Source organism: Oryx dammah, unplaced genomic scaffold (genome assembly GCF_014754425.2).
Source record: "Oryx dammah isolate SB20612 unplaced genomic scaffold, SCBI_Odam_1.1 HiC_scaffold_27, whole genome shotgun sequence".
NCBI lineage: Eukaryota > Metazoa > Chordata > Mammalia > Artiodactyla > Bovidae > Oryx > Oryx dammah.
In genome coordinates this window covers 120,181,076-120,207,538 of record NW_024070211.1, presented here as the reverse complement: position 1 = coordinate 120,207,538, position 26,463 = coordinate 120,181,076, and the positions used below count along the sequence as shown (strand labels likewise).

Sequence of the window (26,463 nt, the reverse complement as noted above, 5' to 3'; positions counted from 1 at the left end):
TAAAATATCACATTCACCTCCAAAGCAAAATTTTATGAGGAAAAAAAAAATCCCCCATTTGCAGTATACATGGATGGACACCTATGTAACTGGGAAGCGGATCAGAAGTAGAAAAGATTTTTACAAATTCAGGATTTTAAGGAACCCAAGTGATGACTTATTTTTCAGTCCACTTGAAACTGTGGCCTGTTCCCTGCAAAAGAAAGCAGAACATGCGTAACAAAATTTTATAAGATTAGAATGACTGAGTTTAAAGACTAAGAACAGGGAAATAATCAAATTAACTTGCGTTTTACAAAAGAGTTGAAAGTGTCTTATTTAAGGCCACAAAGGTAGTCTGTGGAAGAGCCACAAAGATTTTAATGTCACCAATTCTCTGCACTCTGTCCCAGGCGAGTATTGGACAAAGCCTGCAAGTAAGCAGGTTGATGGTAGTAAATAGGCTCATAGCAAACGAAGGAAGTACAAGAAGCGCATCCCCCAAATATCCTGATATTCAGTATGATGAACACTTTTCTGGCATCAAGAGAGTTTATTAATCTAGGGTGCAGGACGTACAATGGTGGAAGTGGGTAAGAACTACTTTCTACCCTTCACCTACACAGAAATCCTCAGAGCTTACAGAAAAGATCCCCATTCTCATCACACTGACTTGACTCCGGTTCATATTATTAGGTACTGCTTTTAATAGTCAAGGCTCAGAGGTTTTCACAGGCCTAAGCCTGTTTGGTGTACTTTTGTAACGAGGAGATATTTGGAGAGTAGGGATGTTAAGTGAAAGTGTGACTTCATTTTACCCTGGTTTAAGACTTCTACTAACAAGTACTCTAGCAGGAGTCCATCATTCTTTGTAAGGGTATGTACAGCTCGAAATGCTTTGCTTTATTATCTTGGAGCAATGTACTTCTATGCTAAGAGTTTCACTCTACACATTTTAAGATGGTACTCTATTTCCAACTTTTGGACTAGACAAGACATATCCCCATATTCCACAAACCTGCAGCATGACCAAGGAATTAATAACTATCCCAGCCAGAGGAAAACATTTATACTCTGCTGACCAATCTAAATATTGAAAAGTAAATTAACTCCTGTAAGAAATCTAGTATTTAATAATTATAACTAGAAAGAAGAAATCCATATAATCTGTAAACCCTTAAAATTCTCTATTTTTTCAACCGAGAAGTAATGCCACGTCTGCACACTAATCTGGAGTTCTATTCTACCTTCAGGATCGACGAAAGTTTGTGTTCAACCAGCTATCTCTGCTTGGCAAGTGCCATAGTAAGTATGATAATACATACCAAAAAACACCATGAAAACTCAGGAACAGGATAAGTTAAAAAAAAAATGCATGAAAGACACAGAAGGAATACCAGATTAAAGTTATTTGACAATATAGCCCAATAGTGGACAGAAGTCACCATTTTGGATATGAAATCTTTTAAGCCAGGATTTTATGTTATTTTGATGTCACATCATCAAAGTAGAGCTTTATGTGTTTTTGAGACCAATGGTTAAAAATGTATTTCTGTATATTTAACCTCATGTATTCTCTCATTAGGACTTAGAGGAAGAAAACTCTACACATTTATAAGATTTCAAATGTTTTCCATTTAATAAATGATTTATTTGTACTAGTCCTTCGTAGTCAATCTTCATATTCACATTTTTATTTCAACAACAATCATCTCAGACACGCCTTCTAACAAAACTGACTTAAAATATTACGACAGGAAACTATGCCTTCAGGAGCATGTTTATTGTGTTTGAGATGATACATCAGGTGCTCTCTGAGCTACAAAGGGTAAAAGGAAATCCTCTCGTTACAAACTGACAAAGGTAAAAGGTAAAACATTTTTCACAACAGCATGAACCACATACTCAGAAATAGATCTGGGTTTAATACAAATGACATAATTCCTAATCATCTACGGCTACTTTTATAACTTCATACAGATAATGAATTAGGCTAAAATGCACTATAATATTTGGTAGACTTCAGGACCAGTATCCTTAGTACATCACAAAATACATTTTGATATCCCAAAGAAGCAAGACTTGCAAGTAGGCGTTTTAAACAGAACTAATCTACAGCTACAAAGTTCTACTCTTGATAGCATTTACCTTTTTGGGGAGTCTCCCAGTCTCCAAAGGATAAAAGCAGAGAGTAGAATCAGTATAACATATACACAGAAGTCCGTATTGTAAAGGCTATAAAGATCTGCAGCACAGTGGGAAGAGGCCTTCTGCTCCTGCACACTGCAGACAAATTATGTGAATTATGTGGCGTAGCGCTTGGTCCACTGTCTGGCTATCCTGTCGTGCTCTGCTCTGTTGGTCAGATACTGAGTGGCTATGCTTCCAACCAGAGGATCCGCTGGAAAAGTGGAAAGAACATTAGAAGATACTATAACAGTGTCTGAACAGTTCAGTTCTAGCAGTTTGGAACTGAAATGTTGATTTTTCAGCAGCATCTTGATATATAACGGCTAATCTCTCAAGAAGAAAAATGCTTAAAATCATCTTTATATTTTAATATTCAAATTAGAAAAGCCTCTTTAAAACAGTTAATAAAGCTTTTAGAATGTGTGATTTTTTAAAAATGTGTACATCTTTAATATATAAAAACTATTTTTTACCGTTAGCATTTTACTGAAAAGTAAGTGCACCAGTATTTGTCTTTCTATGGATACTTAAACTGCAGATCCTATGATGCAAGGCTTTTCAGAATGAAATATTTCTTTCATTCTGTACAATAATATGATTCAAATCATCATCCTTACCTCCATTTGAAAACTTACTTGCCATTTTGTTTTAATAGTCTGAACGGGAAATTGAATCTGAGATGTAAATTTTATTTTGAGCTTGTTTTTCAAGAAGGTCCACTATGTACATGTGGTAAAAAATTTGAGGCACATCAAACAACAGCCAGTAAAATGTAAAAAAGCACTCTTCCTTCCTGCCTCCAACTATTTAGAAGTTTCTCTTCCTGGCAAACGATTTATACCATTTCTACCCAGAGACATTATATATATATTTATAAGCATTTAGAATATTATTGCCTATTTTTCAGTGCTGTGCTTTTTTAGTTTAATGTATCTTCGAGACTTTTCTCCATTAATTCACACAGAGCTACCTCTTTAAGCTACATCCTCTATTAATGGCCATGTAGGTTGTTTACAATCTTTTGCTTTAATAAATGATGCCACAATGAATAGCCTTCTACACATCCCTATACTATCACACTATCTACGGTACATATGCAACTGCTGGGTCTAAGATAACAGTAATAACCTTTGGTGGCTGATTAAATATTTAGGAAAAAAATAAGTCAATTTCTTTACAAAATGACCACTTAGTAAGATATCACATGTGAAATCCCACCCCTAAACATTACTTTTTCAAGTCAGCTACCCACATGAAAGATTGTGTGTGGCAGTTAAGCATTTCTTAAAAGTTACACACTAATGACTTTATCCCTGAATTTTAATAATCATAATCTAGTCTAACTCTCTCATCAGTTATCATTATAATATCCACTATTACCACATCTAATAAAACTGACCATAATCCAAGAAGGATGGAAGGGAGAACAAGAAGCCCTTCACCGCTGAGCAGCTGGCCGCATGCAAGCACAGGACAGCAGGGAAGGAGCAAGAGCAGAGGCCCTCGTGTCAGAAACATTGCTCTCATCAGAGGGGTCTGCACAGCTCCATAATTTGCTGATCTTTCTACCAATAGCATTTACTTCTCAAATTCACCTTAGGCCTTAAGCTAAGAAAAATGCACCGATTTTTGGAGCTACAAGGGAAGCCCTTGTTAATGGCGTAAAGTGAGTGAGTTAAGTGAGTTAAGAGGAGTCGGACACGACTGAGCGACTTCACTTACTCACTTACTTTACACCATTAAGAAGGGCTTCCCTTGTAGCTCAGTGGGTAAAGAATCTGCCTGCAGTGCAAGAGACCTGGGTTTGATCCCTGGGTTGGGAAGATCCCCTGGAGAAGGAAATGGCTACCCACTCCAGTATCCTTGCCTGGAAAATCTCATGGACAGAGGAGCCTGGTGGGCTGCAGCCCATGGGCTCACAAAGAGTCGGGCACGACTGTGCACGACTGAGTGGCGTAACACTTACTTACGCCATTAACAAACTAAAGGAAGTTATTGTGAAATTTTTGGTCTATTCTAATTGAAATAGCATTGATAAGCTTCTCAAAAAGTGTTTTTTGCTGATCTTTCTACCAATAGCATTTACTTCTCAAATTCACCTTAGGCCTTAAGCTGAGAAAAATGCACCGATTTTTGGAGCCTCACTGAATGTGTTAATAAAAATCTACTTACCAGGGTTGCAGTCTGTCAAAAGAGAACAAATTGACAGCAAAACCTTTGAAATAGTCAAAGCAGGACTCCAGTTGTCTTTAAGGATGTCCAGGCAGATGACTCCCTGACTATTGATGTTGCAGTGATAGATTCTGGTGCGGAAAGTAACCTAAGGGCAGCGACATTAAAAACAGATAAGCTTTATTACCAACCAAAACTCTCACTAGCAAAAATGAAGTGGAACATATTACAGGTCATAGCAAATAGCATGTAACTGAAGAGCTAATCAAACACTAGTTTTTGTAATAGCAAAATTAAATTATTTTATTTAATTCAGTTGCAGGAAATTTTTTTTTTATCCATATAGCAAGAACTACATTGCTTTTAAAACAAAGCAAGGTACAGAATTGTTTAAGTAAATGATACAGTAATTCAATATATGTATGTGTGGGCATGTACACATACACCCCTGTTTAAAAATAGGAAATGAGGGAGAACAGAAATGTTTTGGTGCCAAAGGTGAGAGAAAGTAGTGAAGAATATTTTAAACATAAAACTAAAGTTACATTAGTAAAAAAAAAGCCATCAACTTATCACTAATCTCTAACCATGTGTCAAAAAATACTGCAGAAGGTTGGTGAAATCACCAGTGTTTCTATTTCTCAGACTTGGCTCACTGTCTTGTTAGAATAAGACAGTCAAACAAAACAAGTAAGGTCTTAAACTACTGAATAAAGGAAACCATTATATCATTGAAACGTGGGAAAAAAAGAGAATAAATCATAGAAACAAATACTGGCAAATTTCAAAACAATCAGAAACACAAATTCAGTGGTTAATTCTTAATTTAGAACTGCAAAATAGAAAAGATAGTTCCCGAATCCTTGGAACTGGTAATCTCCCAAGTGGAGTCTGGGAAGAAAATGGGTAAAGCCCTCAAATGTGTATTTCCGATAAGGATGCATAATTAAAAACAAGAAAGCCACCACTGGTGTAGTGGGCAAGAAGGAGGAAGAGACTACAGTCGTACCCATTTTATCCACACTTTTACCCTCCACGGTTCCAGTTTTAGACCCCTCAGGTCAACTGGGATCCAAAGATATTAAATGCAAAAGTTCAGAAATGAACAATTTATAAGTTTTAAACTGCGTTGTTTTGAGTGGCATGATGAAATATTGCACCGTCCTGCCCTGCCTGGGTGTCCAGCATAATCCTGCCCAGTCACAGGCTACTAAGTAGCATCCTGGCTATGAGCTCAACTGCTGCAGTACTGCAGTGCTTGCATTCAAGTCACCCTTACTTTATTTCATAATTGCCCCAAAGCTCGAGAGCAGTGATGCTGGCAATTCAGATCTAGAAAGAGAAGCCATGAAGCTCTTGTGCTGAGTGAAAAGATGAAAGTGTTCAATGTAGTAAGGGCAGGAAAACAAATTCTACTCTGAGGTTGCTAAGATCTATGGTAAGAATGAGACTTTTATCCATGAAATTGCAAAAAAAAAAAAGGCGGGGGAGGAGTCAGGGGAACTTGTGCCGGTTTTGCTGTTGTACCTCAAGCCGCAAAAGCTACAGCCACGGGTGCTTAGTTACAATGGAAAAGGCATTCGATGTGTGCGATATTGAGAGGGACCACAATCTCGTAACATTTATTATAGTACACTGCTCTAATTGCTCTCATTTTAGTATTAGTTATTGTTAATTTCTTACTGTGCCTAATTTATAAATTAAACTTTATCATTGGTATTTATGCATAGGAAAAACAGCATTATAAAGAGTCTGGTATTATTTGTGATTTCAGGCATCCACTGAGGCTCTTGGAATTCTGCTTCTGAGGATAAGAAGAAACTGCTGTATATAATTCTAGAACTGTTCTAACACAGTACATGCTAGTTACACAGAACTCCTAAAATGTGGCTGGTAAGAAGTAGGATGGGCTAAAAGTATAAAATACACACTAGATTTCAAAGACTCAATACCAAACAGAGAATGTAAAATAGGGCATTCATGATAATTCTATTGATTACATATTGAAATGACAGTATTTTTGGACATGCTGGATTAAGTAAAATGTTATTAAAATTAATTTCACTGTTTCTATAAAAAATGACACATGTATCCTGCATTATATTTCTATTGGCTCTGCTCTAGAATATGGGAATAACGTATGTTAGTGTCATTGACAGCTGACTATTCAATACAGAGCTTACAAAACATGATTAATATTTTGAATACTTTCAGCTTTTAAACCAATGAACAGAAAAGAATTTAATTTCTATTTTTCTTCAAGAAGTTCAACACCTTATCTGAACTTCAAAAATAAGCAAAACTGTAGAGAAGCAATTATCCCTAAACCAAGATAACAGCAGAAGTTTTATTCTTTTTCACTCGTCCAACTATAGACCTGAAGAACGCTTCAAAATACTATATAAGACATCTTAGGGAAGAGGAAGGAATCAACATTAAAGGGCTAGAAAATATAAATATTGAGACTTTAACAAAAAAAATTAACATGCTAAGTTAATTAACACTGTATTAACCAAAACGATGACAAATCATATATACGTAACTATGATAGTCAATTTCTATTTTCATTAAAAGATGCTAACAAAAATATGTTTTCCTTTAACAAATTATCCCTCAAATATAAAGACAATTTCATAAAAACTAAATCTTGTAAATCTTTTTCTGCTAATTTTTCTACCATGTTAAAACCAATTTCCTATATGAAAAATGAGGCAAGTAGAAATAAGTATTACAATAGATACAGTCATGAACTATTTTGCTAAGGTTTTGCTTTCCTGTATCATACAGGAAACTTAAGGACTTAAGGCAAACTAAATAGTTAATGATATGCTGGAATTTAACAGGTGTCATTCTGAGTATGAATACAGTCTTCAGTTTTATTAACATGAGGGTTTTGTCACTTTCTTTGATCTATCAAGAGCTACTCGACATACTGGAGAACATTAAATAAAACAATCAGTTAAAAATCTTAGATGCTGATGGGATCATTTAGGAAAGCACTCAAAAACTGACAGCTATAGTTGTGAGCAAATACCTGCAGTTGATAAGGAACCCTGCTATCTGCAATTTGAGGTAAATACCACTAGGTGGAACTGTTGTTACCTTATTCAGTGAGGGAATTAAAAAAAAATTATTTTTACACACACACATAACACGCAGCCATGTGAGGAGAGGCTCTAAATTGCTACACATATTTTAAATAATGGAAGGAATGTAAGGAACTACATTGAAAAGAAAAACATTTCATGAAAGCTGGCTTAACATTTCTCTACAACATCTTGTAAGTCTAACTAGAGCATAATTAGACTCACACTTAATACTGATGGTAGTAAAGGCTGGCTTGACCATTTTACAGGGAAAAGTCAGAGGAAGAAGCTAGTCAAGTAAGTGCTATGTTTAAGACTTTAAAAATAATTGTCAGTCATTACAAGACACAACTCAACCCTTTTCGCTGTTATCCACATAATGCATACTTAGCCTCTCTCATTCTCTCATAATTCTCACTCAGCCTCTCTCTCATTAATGCATCATACTTACAGTGAGCACAAAATAAATATATTAAATAGTATTAGTTCCCTCTTCTTTGCTATAGGTTTCTGTTTTTTTTTTCATCTATAACGATAGGGTATTCAGCAAAAAATTTTCTTATTTCCAGAAGCTGTCAAATTTACCTTTCATCCCAACAGGTTTCTTAAGTAAGGTTCATACGATATTTTCTCTCATACCATAATTTATTTGCTTATTGATATGCAAAGTGGCATACCTTTATTTACATTTAACACACTCTCCACTGACTGTATACAAAGCTATTTGTAAAACAGAAGTCAATTACTACCACATTTTAAAAATCGTTGGTTACAAGAGTTTCCACATAATCCATGAAAAACAGTAACTTCATCCACACATTAACTCTTATGATAACTGATTCTGGAAAAGAATAAGTATTAAAGAACGCAATTCTAGGTTCTTACCTTTGGTGGCTTAAATGGATAATCGGATGAAAATGTGATATCCAGAAAAAACACACCACCTTCATATACAGAACCTGGTGGACCAAGTATAGTCGATCTCCATTCATAAATGTTATCTCCTTTAGGCCCAGCACTATTTAAAAGAAATTAAAAATCAATGTGTGTATCTGTGATCTATGAATATTAGCATCTTAAACCAATTAAGTATCAAAGGTAAATGTGTACGAGATAAATATAAAAGAAATAACCCTCACCCAACTTGTGCAGGGATGTGTGAATAAACATATATGGAAACAGTTCTAACTTATAGAAAAATCACAAGAACGAAGAAACTTTATCCAGAATTCCACTTTGTTCATTTGCTTTAGTCAACTCCTTTTCTCTTTCTCCATCTCCCCTTTCTAAAATACACACACACACACACACACAAAACGTGCTTTTTTTCTAAGCCAAGTTCAATCTATCATAGTCCTTTCCTCATTAAGTATTTCAGTATCATTTCCTAAAACAACCTAATATAACTGCAATATAGCTACAACTTCAATAAAAGTAAAATCTGTACAATACCTACAATCTGCAAAATAATGCCAACTGACCCAATTATGCCTTAAAGAAAACTTCAATTTTCCTCCAGATACAGGATCCCAGTCTTGAGATCAACCATCTATGTCCAGTGTCTTTAGTCTCCTTTAACACAGAGCCTTTCAGCCTTCCTTTGCTTACTACAATATTTAGCATTTTTGAAGAATACAGTTCTTATTTTAATAGAATGCTCATCACTGTGAACTTGTCTGGTGTTTCCTTACGATTATATGCAGGTAGTACATTCCTGGCTAGAAGAGAACATAAGTGATGCTGTGTTCTTCCCAGGGTGTCATATCCAGAGGCACACTGGTGATGTTAATTTTCATTATCCAGATCAAGAACTATGCGACTGCAACCAAGAAGCAGTCTTTGGAAACTCGGTGTGTGTGTGCTCAGTTGCTTCAGGCATGTCCGACTCTGTGACCCCATGGACCATAGCCTGCAAGGCTCTCTGTTCATGGGATTTTTCCCAGCAAGAATACTGGAGTGGTTTGCCATGCTCTCCTCTAGGCAATCTTTCTGACCCAGGGATCGAACTGGAGTCTCCTGTGTCTCCTGCGTTGCAGGCGGATTCTTTACTGCTTGAACCAACAGGAGGGAAGCCTAAGACCGTGCAAATACCCCACTCTTCATCAGCACGTCTACCCTAGATTTAACATCGACTTGAGATTCCTGGCTAAGTGAACTTTACTATGACAGTGATAAAATCAGTTTTCCAATGTCAGCATTTCCTTCACATTTACCAGTTGGTGCTTGAACCCTCTCTTCTCCTATCTGTATGAACATGTGTATTACTGGTGAGATCTCATGGATTCCTATCTTTTTTCCTAACCATTTAGAATTCTTCAGTTCAGTTCAGTCGCTCAGTCGTGTCCGACTCTTTGCGACCCCATGAATCACAGCACGCTAGGCCTCCCTGTCCATCACCAACTACCGGAGTTCACTAAAACTCACGTCCATTGAGTCAGTGATGCCATTCAGCCATCTCATCCTCTGTCGTCCCCTTTGCCTCCTGCCCCCAATCCCTCCCAGCATGAGAGTCTTCCAATGAGTCAACTCTTCACCTAAGGTGGCCAAAGTACTGGAGTTTCAGCTTTAGCATCATTCCTACTGCATTTAATTATCTTGATGCTCAAATTATCCCAGATTTGGCCAAAGGGAACATCTTCAAAATGACCCCTGTATCCTTATCATACACCACCATCATTTTGGGGGAAGCATTTTCTTACTTTTTAGCATTATAGTATGTTCCAGGCTCCATCCTTGGAATCTGCTACTTCTTCAAGGAGCTCTGGTTCCCTTTAGTGAGAATGTATCTCAAGGTCTGAGTGCTAGGTAGTGTTAAATCCTGAGTACATTACATTGTGTTCAACACCATCATTTCATTTATAAACTACAATGACAGATAATTCAAATAAAATCTAAACTCACAGTAGTTTTCAAATTTACCTTACAGACTTCTATTTTTCTCTAACATTATAGACTAACTTAACTTTCTGCTCTGAAGTATATATAATGCTTTTCTTCTTTTAGCGACTGTCAGTTTAGAAATAATCCACATGTTTGATTTAAAATAAGTGCAAACCAACACTGATAAAGCAATGACGTTAGGACATTCAAACACACATTAAATGATCTGCTGCTGCTGCTAAGTCGCTTCAGTCATGTCCGACTCTGTGTGATCCCACAGACGGCAGCCCACCAGGCTCTGCCCCCCTCCCCCCGCCCCGGGACTCTCCAGGCAAGAACACTGGAGTGGGTTGCCATTTCCTTCTCCAATGCATCAAAGTGAAAAGTGAAAGTGAACTCTCTGTCGTGGGCAACTCTTAGCGACCCCATGGACTGCAGCCCACCAGGCTCCTCCGTCCATGGGATTTTCCAGGCAAGAGCACTGCAGTGGGTTGCCATTCTTAATTCGGTAAAACATAAACTATAGACTGTAAACATTAAGCAAGCAATGCTATCAATAATCACTCTGAGAACAGTTCATACAGAAAGAGTGTAGAAAACTTGATGGTACAATCAAAATGTTTATCGTATGTTTCAAAAACCTATTTTAAAGGTAGATATACATAAACTATAAAATCTTACTATTATGGCCTATTTACAGAAAATATATTTTTGAAAAACATTATTTTCTAAGTTTGAAGTATACACAACTGAAACTAATTACAGTAATAGCTCATTGTTTGGTAATCATTTGGGAATCAGGTATACTCCCTAAGGGAATTTTCGCTCTAACTAAAAAGATACAAAATGAAGTACCAGTTTTGTTTATAAAAAGAAACAGTTTAACCTGATTCAATGACATTTCCTTTTCTAAGTTAATTTTTCCCTTGATGACTCAAAGTAATCATTATAAAACTACAGTGTGAGACTTTTACAGTATAGCTGCTTTACTGAGCTGCTTCTAAACCATCAAGTTCTCCACACCCTGACAACAATAATGACAATGATAAAAGCAGCAGCTAAGGTTTACTTCATAAGAAGCCAAGCATTTTTCAAAGCACCATAGTACACATATCACTGAATTTTCCTTACGAACCTATAAAACATACTATTATTATATCACTATTTTTTAGATGAGGAAACTAAAGTTCAGAGAGTTAAATAACTTTCCATATATCTCACAGTTACAAAACATTCTGATAGAATCTGGACGAAATCTGAATAAATCTCTACTGACTTTAATGGTTTTGCTATATGTATATTTCTTCTTATAATTTCTGTGCTACTATGTGTAATTTAATCTTCAGTCAAATATCCCAAATATTTGGGGAGCAATATAAGGAAAGCTATTCTCCAAAGAAACTGAATGAATATCCTCAGTGATACTCTGGTTTTTGGCAGAATTATGTTATGCTTGAGATGGCTGGGGATTACTATACTTTAGTGATTCACAGAATTTCAGCATGAAAAGGATCTGTTTGACGCTCAACCCCCTCCTTTTACACTTGAAGAAATCAATTCACAGAAAATAAGTCATCCATCTCAAATCCTCTCTTCCAGGTGGTGGAAGAGCTGGGACTCCCACAGCAAATTCTTGGTTCTTAAGTGTGCTTTCTTCTCAGTTACGCTATTTCTGCTACAAGACACTAAAGATCTGGTTATAACAGCAGGATATGAAATGTGGTTTTCCTCACTGTCTTGGTGGAGAAGGGAAGGGCAACCCACTCCAGTGTTCTTGCCTGGAGAATCCCAGGGACGGAGGAGCCTGGTGGGCTGCCATCTATGGGGCCGCACAGAGTAGGACACGACTGAAGGGACTTAGCAGCAGCAGCCACTGTCTTGGAGTAAGCCTAGTAGGTCTGTAGCTCATGGTTGTGTTCTAAGAACACCTAGCCTAAGGTCCAGGACTTAAAAGAGATGTGGGTTTGATCCCTGGGTTGGGAAGATCCCCTGAAGAAGGAAATGGCAACCTATTCCAGTATTGCCCTGAGAACCCCATGGACAAAGGAGCCTGGTGGCCTACGGTCCATGAGGTCACAGAGAGTCAGATACAAGTGAAGCAACTTAGCACGGCACAAGGTAAGTTAGTGCTAAAATTCAGCCCTCGTTGGCTGCCCTATCTGGAATAACCTTCTCAAAGGTGCCACCTGCTACCAAGATGTGGCACAGTGGGGAGGTAGATGGACGGGGTGGGGGAGGCGTGCTGGATATACGACTGACTTCAGTCTAATTCAACCACAACATTTTGCAGGCTAGTAGCTGACCTGCTACCAACGCGGCGTAACTGAGTAGATAAGGGGTGCTGAACGCTGGCAATCGCAGGACAGGTCCTAATGACACCTTTCCACTAGTTCTTAGTCTCTCTCTTCCAAAAAGAACAACACTCCAACAATTCTATACTCCATCCTGGAGCATCAGTTTTTCCCTCTCTGGTGAATCATGCCCACAAGAATACTAAGATGCCATTTCCTGAATCTTTGAGCTAACCTTGATTCCTCTACCGCTTCCAGCTCTTGTTTCAGTTACCCCTAACAGGCTCTTACCCCACCACCACCACCACCCCCCCACTGGAACAGCTCTCATCCAAGGTCACCAGTGACCTCATCACTGCTCTGACTGGTCATTCCTCAATCTTCATCTTATAGACACAGTTAGTCACTTCTTCCTCCTTGATATGCTTTCTCTGCTTCACTGTACTTACTGGTTTTCCTCCTAACTTTCTCGGCCCCTCCTTCTCAATCACTAAATGCCATTATCACTATGGCAATCACTGTTGCCATTCCGTGTCTCCCTAACATCTAAATATTGCCAGTCCTTCACAGCTCAGTCCTTAAACAACTTCTCCTTTCTCCCTACATATTCTCTTTTGTTGATCTGCTATTTTATGGCTTCCAATAGCAACAGTAAGCTCTGAACCCACCAATTTGCATCCCCAGCCTACATTTCTATATTGATTTTCAGGGCTATAAATCTAAATGCCTATTAAACAGTCTTTACTTTGAAATCTAATATTTTGAATCCAATAATTTTGAAAAGTTTAACATGCCCCAAATTGAATCCCTGATCCTGATTCCTCTAACAAGTTTCCCTACTTTGGCCGGTCCTCAGAGCAAACGCCTAGACCTCACCCTTGACAGCACTCATCTCTATCCCACATCTGTAAATTCCATTGGTTTTATCTTCAAAACATACCTCAAATTCTACTACTTCTCCCGATCACCTCCACCTTGACTGAAAACACCAGCATCCTTTGGCGGCTCAACTACAGTAGCCTCCTTGTTTCCCTGTGGGACCCTAACCCCACCACGGTAGTCTACTGTCAAAGACAACCAGACAGCGTAATAGTCAATCAGCTCACATAACTGTGGTCAAAACCCTCCATGATAATAAGGCTTCCCTTCCTATTCTGTGTTAAAGTTCTATGACCTAAAGGCACTGTTATCGTTTGCTGCTATCCTTTTCATCTGCTCCTCTTTTTCTTGTTCAGCTGGCTACACAACTCTCTCTCCAACACACACTGCACATACCCACCTGGGGGCCTCTGCACCAGTGTCCCTCTGCCTGGGACGCTCTTCCTCAGACACGCACATGGTTTGTGGTCCATCACCTCAAGGTCTTTGTTGACTCAAACCCCACCTTCTCAGGGAGGCTTGTCTTGGCCGCTCTCATCTAAATACCACACACAATCTCCACACATTTCATCCTCTTCCTATTTTTCCCATAGCACCGATCAGCCTCTAACATGTATTTTATCTGTTCCTCTCACTTACTATTTATTGGTCTGTCTCCCACTAGAATATAAGTTCCATGAAGCTGCAAGATGTGAACCGGGCTCTTTAACTTACAGTGGGCTGGGCTTTTTATGCCCTGAAAAGCAGATGTATTTTAATCATTCGAAGTGACTAGAGTGTTATGCGATCTGCCCAAGTGGAAATGAAAGTGAGATCTTAGAGCATGTTTAATGGCAGGGGAAAGGGAAAGAAAAAGGGAAAGGAGAAAGTGAAAAAGGAACTTTTTCTTTATACGGGTATCCCCTACTTTTTAAAAATTCACTTTATGCCATCCTCATGCCACTTTATGCCTGCTCTTATGAAAGACCTGCTTGTTTTCATCAACCGAAAGAGACCTGAAAAGGATCTTTGCTTTTGCAAAAAAAGGTGAGAGGTGAAAATAGAGACCAGTCTTCACTTGCATTTAACACGGAGGCGGCGTGTCCTGAGCAAGAAGCAGCACCAAGAGCCTCCTCCCCCGGGAACTGCACTCTGCATCTCAGCGTCAAGCTGCCGCAGCTCTGATCTGCATGTCTGTGGGCATCTGTGCTTCATTTTTATTTATTTTGTGCACTGTGAGCAAGACGTGTCCTAAGGTAACTGCTTCTTCACTTGACGTCATTTAGGCTTACCAAAGGTTTCCTAGGAGCACTCTACTTTCAGATAGTGGGGTAGACCTGAATTAACTTCGGAAGAAAAGGTTCATTTACTTAGTAATTTACTGACACAGCAAAAGTAAAATCCATTTCAGTTCTGAGTCGAATTATGCAAAAGTAGAGACAAAATTAACAGGAAATTTGTTTACTGAAATCTCGCTATTTGCTAACACCAAAAAAGAAAGATGAATTGTTAAATTCCATAATTAAGGACTTAAACTTGTTTAAATACTATTAAGAAAATGAGAAGTACTTTTATTTTACTGTTTTTCTCCTTTCCTCCCTTTAAATACTGTGTTTCCCATAAGTTACTACATCTTCTACACAAAACAAATACAAGTAAAAAGCAGGTAGAAAGTTAAGACAGCGTGACAAACTTGCACCTGGGAATTTTCTGTCACCAGCTGTTCTTATTGTTAACGACTGACATTATTTTAAACATTAGCAGCAGGAAGACTGATCTTAGCAAAATCCATTTCCTCATCACTTGAGTATTAATTCAGCAATTACTGTTACTACAAGGGTCATAAACAGTTCTGGAGTGCCCCATAAGAAATTTCAAATGCTTAATAACAGATTCAATTTTATACATATCCTTTTTTAAAAAACACAACTCCTTTATCCACACAGCTTTTTAATACCATACAAAGCCAAATGCAAAGATCTGCACTAAAATCTATATGGTTTCTATCCCTACGGCAATCTTAAAATAGGCTGAATTAAATTCAAGGAGATAAGACTATCAACAATGACAGAAGACGGACATAACTATGAAAACTAGTACAATGGTGAGCGTCCCATTTTAAACCATTAAACTGCTAAAATAAATATACCTGCATGTAGTACACATTTAAAATTTAAAAATTATTAATACAGGTTCTTACTTAAGCATGGGTTTATGTCTACAAGAATGAAAGAGCTTGAACTAAGATAACATGTTCATATAACCTATTCATCATAGACCTGAATAGACCTTATCCACCATGACTAAATTTTAAAACACTACATTAATACAAAATCTATTACAAATACAAATAAAACCAAAGAAGAACTAAATAAATGGAGAATACGCTATGTTCATGGGTAAGAAAACTCAATACTGTCAAGATGTCAGTTCTTTCCATCTACAGCACATTACTCTGTGGATATCAACAAACTGATCATGAAGTTTACATGAGAGAAAAGACCCAGGAAAGCCAACACAGTATCAAAGGAGAATGAAGTCAGAGGACTGACACTATCCAACTTCAAGACTTACTGTACAGCAACGGTAACCCAGACACTGGGGAACTGGCAAAAGAACAGACAAATGGACCAACTGGACAAAAACAGAAGCCAGAAACAGACCCACATAAAGTCGAGTGACCTTTGACAAAGGAATCAAGGTAATACAATGCAACAGAGACAGTTTTTTCAAAAAATGGTGCTACCAACAACTGGACATCCATATGGTAAAAAAAATAAAATTTGGACACAAACCTTACACCCTTCACAAACATAAACTCAAAATGGATCACAGATCTAATATAAAATGTAAAGACATCATTAGGGAATTGCAAATTAAAACAAGAAACCACTACACACCTCTATCAGTGGCCAAATCCCAATCATTGACAACAGCAAATATTGGCGAAGATGTGGCGGAACAGGAACTTTATTAACTGCTGGTGGGGATGCAAAATGCCAAGCCTCTTCAGAAGGCAGCCTGACCAATTTCTTACAAAACTCAGCATATACTCTTACCACACAATCCAGCAACTGTGCACCTTGGAACTTAACGAGCTGAAACCTTATGTCTATACAAAAACCTGCACACGGATGTTTAGAGCAGCTTTCTTCATAATGGCCAAAACTTTGAGGCAACCAACATCGCCTTTAATCAGTGAATGGATAAATAAATTGGTATTAATGTATTCAGATGGTAGAACATTATTCAGTGTTCAAAAGAAGTAAGCTATCAAGTCATGAAAAGACATAGAGGAAACTCAAATGCATATTCTCAGTGGAAGAAGCCAATCTGACTCATACATGTCGTATGATTCCAAATATACGACGTTCTGGAAAAAATCAAAACTACGGAGTTTGTAAAAAGATCAGTGGTGGATAGGGTTTAATGGGAAGGACAGGATGAACACAAAGGACCTTCAGGACAGCGTAACTATTCTGTACTGACTGGGTGTGCGCTCAGTCACGTCCGACTCTTTGTGACTCCATGGACCCCCGGCAGGCTTCTCTGTCCATGGGGTTTCCCAGGCAAGAACATGGAAACAGGTTGCCATTTCCTTCTCTAGCAATCTTCCCAACCCAGGAACTGAATCCGAGTCTCTTGTGTTTCCTGCATGGGCAGGTGGGTTCTATAACACTACTGCCTCCAATACGTGGTGAACACACGTCATTATACATTCATCCAAACCCACGGTGAACCCCAGAGTGAACCCTAATGTAAGCTAAAGACACCGAGTGACGACCAGGTGTCAAACGTAGGCTCATCATTAACAAATGTACCAGTGTGTCACGAGATGGTAGTGAGGAAGCTGTGTATGTGCGGACAGCAGGTGTTATGGGAACTCTCCGTACTTTCTACTCAATTTTGCTGTGAACCTAAAACTGCTCTAAAAATAAAGTTTATTGATTAAAAAAATACAAATAAAGTTAAGAACAAGTAAATGTTTCCATATTAAAGCAAGTTAGTAACCATTTCTTTAACGTTGGTTTATGAAAAGTTTCAGACTTAAAAAGGGATGCATACCCTCCAAATCTGTTTTAAAATCAGTTAATTTGGAACTTGGGTCACATTTTAACCACATTAATACAACTGGTCATTTCAATGCTGGTTCATAAGTCAGTTTAAACAATTTCCCCATAACTTTAAATGAAGTACTATATATGTGAAGATCCCAGACTTTTACTAATGAAGACACCAAGAATATCTATTATCCCCTCCAAGTTGTTAAGGCAAACACTCAGCACCCTTTCTCCTCCCAGTCCCTCCCACTCTGTTGGCTGAAGACTGTAGAGTTCTACCTTCCCTGGGACACGAAAGTGGAGTGTGGGCGAGAAGGTAATCTCAGGGATCAATGAGAAACTCACTTTAACAAGGTTATCTATGGCGGTCAGGGCTTTGGGATATTCCTGGCATGTAGAAAGAATTTAATTACATTAAGTACATCAAATGCTAAATGGGTATGTGTGAAGCAGACCAAGCAACCTTCGTATTGGGAAAATATGTCCCCAAAGGAAGAGCTGCTGCAACAACAACAGTAACCCCGTGCACTGACTGAGCATTTGGAAATCGCCGATGCAGCCAAGGGTCACTACGTTAAATGCTGTGTATCTCATTTAAGCCTCGCAACAATCCTGTGAGGTAAGATCCCAGCTCCCCAAATGAGAAAACGAAGGCTCACAGCAGGTAAGTAGCTCTGCCCAAATTCTCCATGGCTAGTATGGAGGCAGATACAATGAGTTTATCTAGAGAGAATACAACTTTAACCATACCTTTATATTTCTTTTCAAACTTCAAACATTTGTTTTATAAGTGAACAGGTACTAGTCCTGACTGCTCTGGGAAAAGTCATATTTCTCTAGATAGAAAGTAACTATGAGTTTACTGTTAGGGAAAAATGATATAAGACAATGGGAGAGGGGAAATGGCTTAGAAAACTGAAATATAGACCTAGCAGTTTGTCAGCAGTTCACAACTATCTTCCCATTCACCATCCCCAGAAAGTTTGCCTCTTTCTGGTAAATTTAAAGCCTTGGGAAGTCTGCAGCATTGCTTATTAAGCCATACTGTGTCTTGTTGAGTATATGAATTCACTTTGAACCTGAAGTATGTACTTGAGCTTTTGCAAAAGTTTGCACACTTCACCACAGCTGACTCAGTGGAGAAAATGGAAACAAAGTCATCCATTTATTCATTAAAGATTTGAGCATCTTCTACTCTGTGCTGAGCACTTATGCAGAAAACTCAAGATATAAAGGCCACTGCCTTCAGGGAAATTACTGCCTATCTGGGAATATAGTGAGTAACCAAATAAACACAGACCTGTGTGCATGCGCATGCACGCACGCACACACACACACACACACACACACAGAAGCAGAGAATGTGCTACAAAGGACAAGTATATTTGCTGAGTGACAGGAGGATGTGACCTAGTTAGGAAGCACAGGGAATATTCGCAGAGTAACCAATGTTTGAGATGATATTTGAAACACTCAGTGGGGGTTAACTAGGAAAAGGCTAAAGCAAAGAGCTGGGGAACACTAAACAGCATACGTAAATGCCCAGAGTGTAAGGAGCAAGGTGACCGGCAGGGCCTGGAAACAATCTAGTGTGGTAGATGCAGAGAGAACAGGAGAGAGTGAGTGCAGTGAGAGGTGAACTGAAGAGAGAGCAGGACCCTGTTGAGCTATATCATAGATCCTGACATCAAAATATTTTAAGCAGGGGCAGGGCTGTCATACTACTATTTACATTTTGAAAACATTCTTCATATTGCTATAATGGAAAATGGTCTAGAAGAGAACCAAAAAGGCTAGGTCAGTGGACTACTGTGATAATTCAGGTGAAGATGAAGGCAGACTAGACTAAGGTAGTATTAGAGGTAAAGAGAAGACAATGGATTCGAGAAAGATTTAGGGAATAAAAATCAACCAAACTTGTGTTTTTTGGAATATAGGAGGTACAGGAGAACAAGATATCAGGAACAGTTCAGTTTTCTGGATGTACAACTGAGATGCATTCAGATACTAGGATAGAGACAATGGAAAAGAAGATGGACATGCTAGGATTAAGACGCCTTTAAGATACACAAGAAATACACAAGAAACAGATGTATCACAATGTCAAAGCTTTGTGTTAAATATCTACAACTCAGAGTAGATACAAATTTCTGAGACCTGAGTGCACAGGTGGTAACTAAGGTCCTGCAGATGAGGATAAACCAGATTATGGAAAAAGACAGGGATGAGGAGATGACACTTAGAAAACCACATATAAATCATGATAATATATAGCAGACCATGACAAGTATGTAATAGAATGACAAAAAAAGTAAATGGGAGCAAAGCAAAAGAGATTAATTACATGAAGAGCTATGGGGGGAAATGTGGCTTTGAAAAGGACGTTAGACTAGAGAAGACTTCATCTGCTAAGAATATGGGGACCACACCAACTCATAGTGAGGAAAATAAAAACGTAATTCGGAAAGATCTGTAAGACATGTTAAATAGGGTGGGTGGGGGAACAAAAAAGAAAGCGGAGAGTACAGAGCAATGGATACAAATACCTCTATTACAGGTATAAACTGCAACGGCTACCTGCATGTGCATGTTGGCAATATAAACAGACTTTCTGGAAAGATATACAAGAAAATGCTAATATGCTTTCCTCTAAGAAGAATCTGGTGCTCTGTAGTACAAAGGAAACCTACTTTTCACTGTATACTCTTTTCTATCCTATTCTAAATTGTTTCTTATGTACCAAAAAAAAAAAAAAGTTTTGCCTTTTTTTAAAAAACTTAATTAAAAAAATAAGGGGGAAAAAAACAACCCAGTGAGTTTTATGTGACTCAAGTACCAAGACCACAGGAGGAAATCTAAACCACACAGGGTTTTAAACAGGCAGAGTGAATTTATGATATGTTTGTTTTCCTCAGTCCTAGCACTTGGGCACCTGAGACACTCTAATTCTGGAATAACAAAGATTTAATAAAAGCTTTTAGATGTCTTGGGTAGAATGACTTATCTTTTCTTACGTAGCATCCTTGCCCCCATTCCTTGCACATTATAAAGTCTGGAGCAAAGCAAAAGAGAGATTAACATCCAAAATTAATTTATGTTAATTTGTCCAAAGTTTAAGCTTTGCCAATATACTGTAAATCTGTATCATGTGTCAATCATATTTAACAGGATCATCTCATTTTAATTTACCATCCTCTACTGAATACTTTAGGACAGACTATGACTGGGTAAAAAACAACTAACAAGTTGATAAATGTGCCAAGCTCTTGTCTAGTTTATCATTAAAGTTAAATTAAGCACAGATCTGTCTTTTAGTTTTTCTGTATGGTTTGTTTTAAAGTTTGAGTGCCAAGTATGAACTGTGTGCTGTACGCTCCATTTTCGTTCAAAACTTTATGAAGCCCGAACTGAATCCCTGACCTGCAAAAATTTTTCAAAATTAAATAAATCTATTTCCTGCTTATGTTCTGTTTTATGAAAGAGCTTTTTCCTTAGTGGATAATGTAATTATAAAGCTTCGTAACATAGGTAGTACATATAGATATAAAACAGTAAGCAAGGTACTTTCAAAATTCAGTGCTAATGGCCCATTCTTGTAACATTTACCGAGCAGCCACTATTTGCTGGGCACTGTTAGGTACTGAAAGCAGAGTGATGAACAGAAAAATCTTTGCCCTCACAGAAGCTGTACAAATACTGCACAAATATCACAAAATTATGAACATGAAATGAAAAGCGAAAGTGAAGTCACTCAGTCGTGTCCAACTCTTTGCGACCCCTTGGACTGTAGCCTACCAGGCTCCTCCATCCATGGGATTTTCCAGGCAAGAATACTGGAGCAAGTTGCCATTTCCTTCTCCAGGAGATCTTCCTAACTCAGGGCCTGAACCCAGGTCTCCCACATCGTAGGCAGACACTTTACCATCTGAGCTACCAGGGAAGTCTTGAAATATGAAACATGAAATAATGCTAGTTAAATGCAAAGTCACTTACATAAGCAGGATTTCTCCCCAAAAGAGTACTTAATGAACTAATCCTTTGTTTTATGTTTTGTTTCGTCCTAACATATCTAGGGAATGGACTATATTCCTTTCAGTTAAAACTGGTTCAACTCAAATAATAAGGGGAGAGGGAGGGGAGGAACATTGGGTATTAAATCTCCCAGGTGATTTTAATAAGCAACACTCTTAAGAACTACTAAATTCACCAATGATATTACTATATCTGAAGCCATGGGTTGCAACCTTGGCTGCCAACTGGAATCAACCATGGAGCTTTAAAAATTACTGATCCTTAGGCTGTAGCGCTGAGAGATTTTGACTTAATCAGTGTGAAGTGTGGGGTGTGGCCTGAGCTTAAGAGAGATTTAAAAGGTCATCAGGTGATATAAAGTGTAGCCAAAAACATTCAAAAGGCCTTGGGGGAGGGGGGAGAGCGGATATGCAGGAAGAATGGGAAAATACTCAGCTATGACATAATTACCTAGGCTCTGTACTCCTATTGTGCAGACAGATGTTAATAGGCTACAGTAACTTCTTGCCAAAACTCATTATCATCTTGGATTACAGTGAATTTATGAAGGTGATGCTGCTCTGCTGGGCTCAGCCAGGGGCATGGTAGCCTCCCTGGACAACTCCTCCATCACCATCCCCAAAAGCTACAATGATAACCAGCAACATGTGTGCTAGCTGCTCAGTCGTGTCCAACTCTGCGACCCCATGGACTGTAGCTCACCAGGTTCCTGTCCTTTTCCAGGCAAGCAATGTTAGTTGCTCAGTCATGTCTGACTCTGTGATCTCATGGATTGCAACATGCCAGACTCCTCTGTCCATGGAATTCTCCAGGCAAGAATACTGAAGTGGGTTGCCATTCCCTTCTCTAGGGGATCTTCCCAACCCAGGGATTAAACCTAGGTCTCCTGCATTCCTGGAAGAATTCTTTACCATCAGAGTTACCAACCAACAGAATGGGCTTCTGCTGGAAGCCCAATAGAATACAACAATTTTTAAAAGTGTGGTCAAATGAGAAACTGTCTCAAAAACATTCTTACTCATACAACGCACAAGTAATTTTGCCTATACATTTGTCTCTAAAAAGTAAAATGTTTTATCATAGTTTAAGATCCCTGCTCTTCCTCTTTGCTTTCTTACCATTTCCTTCTCCTTCTCTGATTACAAAGCAGAGGTTGACTTATAAGTATCAGGTAGAGCAATCATAGATGGGTAAAATAATATTCTAAATCCTATTTATATTTAGTAATTTCTCTCAGTTCACCTTGTAACACACAGAAAATTCCACATAATTTGGGAAAACACATTATTAATTATAACGATTATTAAATCTAGAACATTAACCAGTAATATCACTAGATATCATTATGACCATCAAGCTATAAAACACTTTTAAAACAGACCTAAATAGTTTAACGCCTGCAACTATCATTCAGAGACTTTAGTAATATCATCTAAAAGAATATAAAACAGTAAAAGATTTACTGAAACAATCAAGGATACATTAATCTATGTGACACAGAACATAACACTGCATACTGAAACCAGGTTAGAAATGTGAAATTACAAAAGCAGCTGCTGCACGGTAAGCTAAAATCAAACACTCCTTAGGATAAGACCTTATAGAAACCACAACCTCCTACTGATGAACACTTGCATTCTGTCACCTTGAAAGATCCTTTTTTCCCCCACTTCCATCTCTTATTATCTGGATTTACCCTAAAGTTCAGTCTTACATACCCTACCTTTTTGATATCACAGATATCATTACACATACACACTCCCTCCCTCTCTCTCTCTCTCTATATATATATATAGCTTTGAGATAACATTTCACAGAAACTACATATAGATTGTTTCTAAGTCTAGAACTGTAGTACTGTATATTTTGCATTTACTGAATGTCATAATTATCTGTCCAACTGTCACCTCAAACTCAACAAGGTCAAAATAATCTTCAAAACAAAACCTGGCCCTTCTAAAGACCAAAAATTATAGTACTTGACAGCAAAAGTGTGGGAGGAACAGTCATGCTCACACAATACTGATGGATGGAGAGAGGAGTGAACTTTTTAAAAGTTCTTTAGCCACAAGTGTCAAGAGCCATTTGGTCAAGTGATCCCCCTTCTAAGAAGCTGTCCTAAGAGAATAAACAGAGATGTGGATAAAGACTTTTGTATAAGGAGGCTCAAAGCAAATTAACAATGAAACTCAAATGTCCAACAAAATGGTAACAGTTAAATGATGAGGTTTTCAATGAACTATAAAATTGTCACTAAAAATCATGATTATGAAGATTATTTACTGACATGGAGAAATGCTCGTAACAGGTTAATGTGGAGAAGTGTCACAAAACTGTATTAGTGGTAATCAAAATGTATAAAAAATATGTGTATATATATTTTAAATAAGTTAGATGAAAATATTAAAAGTGGTTATGTCTACAGTGGAATCATAGTTGATTTTTATTATGTGTATTTTTGCTTTTGTGTCTTATCAAATATTCTGTAATAATTATACTTTGATAATCAGAAAATATTGTTATTTTAAAATACAGCACTTTCACTTATCGTTTCAGTTACACAGACTTGAATTTTAAGCTTCCTTCTTCTCCAGGCCGCGTATCCAATCATTCAACAAACCCTTTTAAGCAAGTGTTCTGATAACACAAGAATGGAAGTAGCCAACTAATTGTACTGGGAAGGTTCAGAAATCCTCTGGAATCCTTGGAAAAATTTCAAACAACTTTGAGCATACCATTTCTCCTACCTCCATGATCATCCCTGCCTCTTTCAATATACTTTATTAGAACTAATTAATAGAAAGGCCTCCCTAATGCTATAGTGACTTCTCCCCGTTGAAGTCATCTAATACCCACTGCTGTTCAGTTTTTTGGTTGGGTTACACAAATGGGAGAGCCGAGAAGCCTGAGGTCAGGCAGATAAAAACATTGAACAACTCCTGAAGGCACCAAATGGTAACATGTTCACAATAACAGCCTCGAGCTGACAAGCCTGAGTGATGCTGAGTACACATTCTCTGCTTCCTAAAACAGGCGAACAAACATTAATTGTTAAACATCTCAAAAAACTAAATCATTCTTCAAAACTGGTATGTTAGAACAAAGACATATGACAACTAAATGCATTGTGGTATCCTGGAATGGATCCTGGCACCAAAAAAAAAAAAAAAACAGTATTAGTGGGAAAAAATTTGAATAAAGCCTACAGTTCAGTTAGCATTAATCTTTTTAGCTTTGACAGATATTACAGAAGCCTTCACAAATATTCTTCATTTCCGATTGCTTTTTCTTGCCTAAGGGATAGACACCTAATATTAATAGTGCGAAGCCAACAGCGCTAAGGTCTGCCCAGATGAGAGATAAGGTCTTCTGCCTCACATTCCAATGCTCTCCTAACTACACTGCCTCATGTTCAAGTCCTGGTTGCCATTCAATCCATCGAGTGAGAGCGCCAGCCATGGAAAGAACATATAATAAGTCTACTCTACAGACAGACAAAACCCACCACAATTTGCACTAGTAAGAATCTTTGTGCGTCACGGCACTCACAGAAAACTCTACATCTATTTTAACAACTAGTATTGAGCTATACCAATCACTGATATAAAAGATATTTCATACAAAGCTTCCATTACTGTTCAATGCTCCTATGAGGAGCCTTTGTCTCAAGTGCTATTAAGCACTCTACCATCTACTTTAAAAAGGAAAAAAAAATGCCAGTGAATCTCTGAAGCACTACTTTTCACTGTACTTCTTTATAAAGCAAAGGAGATGTGCTGAAGCATCAGAAGGAGCCTCTACGAGTCTGCTTATCAAAATTCAAGCCTCCATGTTCTTTCAAGGTAAAGACTATTTCATTTACTGCACAGTCCAACTCTTTTAATTAACCTAACAACGTGACAATAAGGAGAATAGTTTTATAAAAATCTCAGAACTGTTTTGTTAAACATTTACTCTATGATTACTCTGAGTATTACAGCTGCTGAAAAGTGATTTCCTTTATCATCAAACTAAGTATTTTTCCAGTATTTTAACCTATGAACCAAGCGGCTGAGCACACATGCAGACATGAAAGCACCAGTGATTACCCGCCCTCATCCTTTAGTCCATACTTTACACCAAAGAGAGCCTACTTCTAACCATAAAAGTTTAGATATCACAGCATTTTTATACGTCCCAAAGCAGCCAGTACAATGCTTTCCACATAACACTTAATAAATGCTTGTTGAGTAAATGTCAAGCATGATAAAAGGCATCATGGCATGAGACTGATTCTTTACAAAAATATTTTTGTTCTATCCACCTAAAATTATTTTACGAACATCAAGTCAGGCACTGTAGACCATGGTAGAGACAAAAATAAAGAGAAATAAAACATCATACATCTAGATTTACATAATGGTTATATGCCAAACAGCATAATATGCAAAACTGTGTCTCATGGAAGGTTCAATGTCCCATGGAAGGATGAAGCAGGATGTATCAACTCTGCTTAACTGTGTAGAACAGAAGGCTCTATGCATGCCTGAATATAACGCAATCTACCATGTTCCCAGTACAAAGAGATACAAAGTTTTTTTGCTTCCAATCTAAACACATCAATTTTTAGGAAAGTCAAGGAAACTGTTAAAAGATCATTTAAAATAATTAGATCATTAAAATAATTCCCTAGCTTATAGATATTTAAATCACCCAGTAAGAAATTAATTTGCAAATAATGCTTTTCTTCACTCTCTTATTTTGTTAAAATTTTATTCAACTCCTTGACGCCAGGGTCTTCATCATCACCAGAACCCTTCTCTAGAGGACATGAACTCACTTTTAAGTTCTTGAGATACAGTTCTTCTTGATTGTACAATTGACACTGCTCTCAGAAATTTTATGCTGGCCAAAAGTACCATCTGTATGATTTTA

At 37.8% G+C, this 26,463-nt stretch overlaps 1 protein-coding gene across 3 annotated transcripts in view; it reads right to left on the bottom strand.

Annotated features, from left to right (window-relative positions):
* Positions 1 to 1,741: 1,741 nt before the first annotated feature.
* Positions 1,742 to 26,463, bottom strand: part of UBE2E3 (ubiquitin conjugating enzyme E2 E3) — an 89,962-nt gene continuing 65,240 nt past the window's right edge. For all 3 annotated transcript variants that reach the window (XM_040227737.1, XM_040227738.1, XM_040227739.1), the window contains exons 4-6: positions 8,313 to 8,445; positions 4,342 to 4,489; positions 1,742 to 2,380 (exon numbers count right to left, since the gene is read on the bottom strand). In XM_040227737.1, coding sequence (XP_040083671.1) covers positions 2,283 to 2,380; positions 4,342 to 4,489; positions 8,313 to 8,445 — 379 coding nt within the window. In that variant the 3' untranslated portion in view covers positions 1,742 to 2,282. The remainder of the gene's footprint in view (positions 2,381 to 4,341; positions 4,490 to 8,312; positions 8,446 to 26,463) is intronic.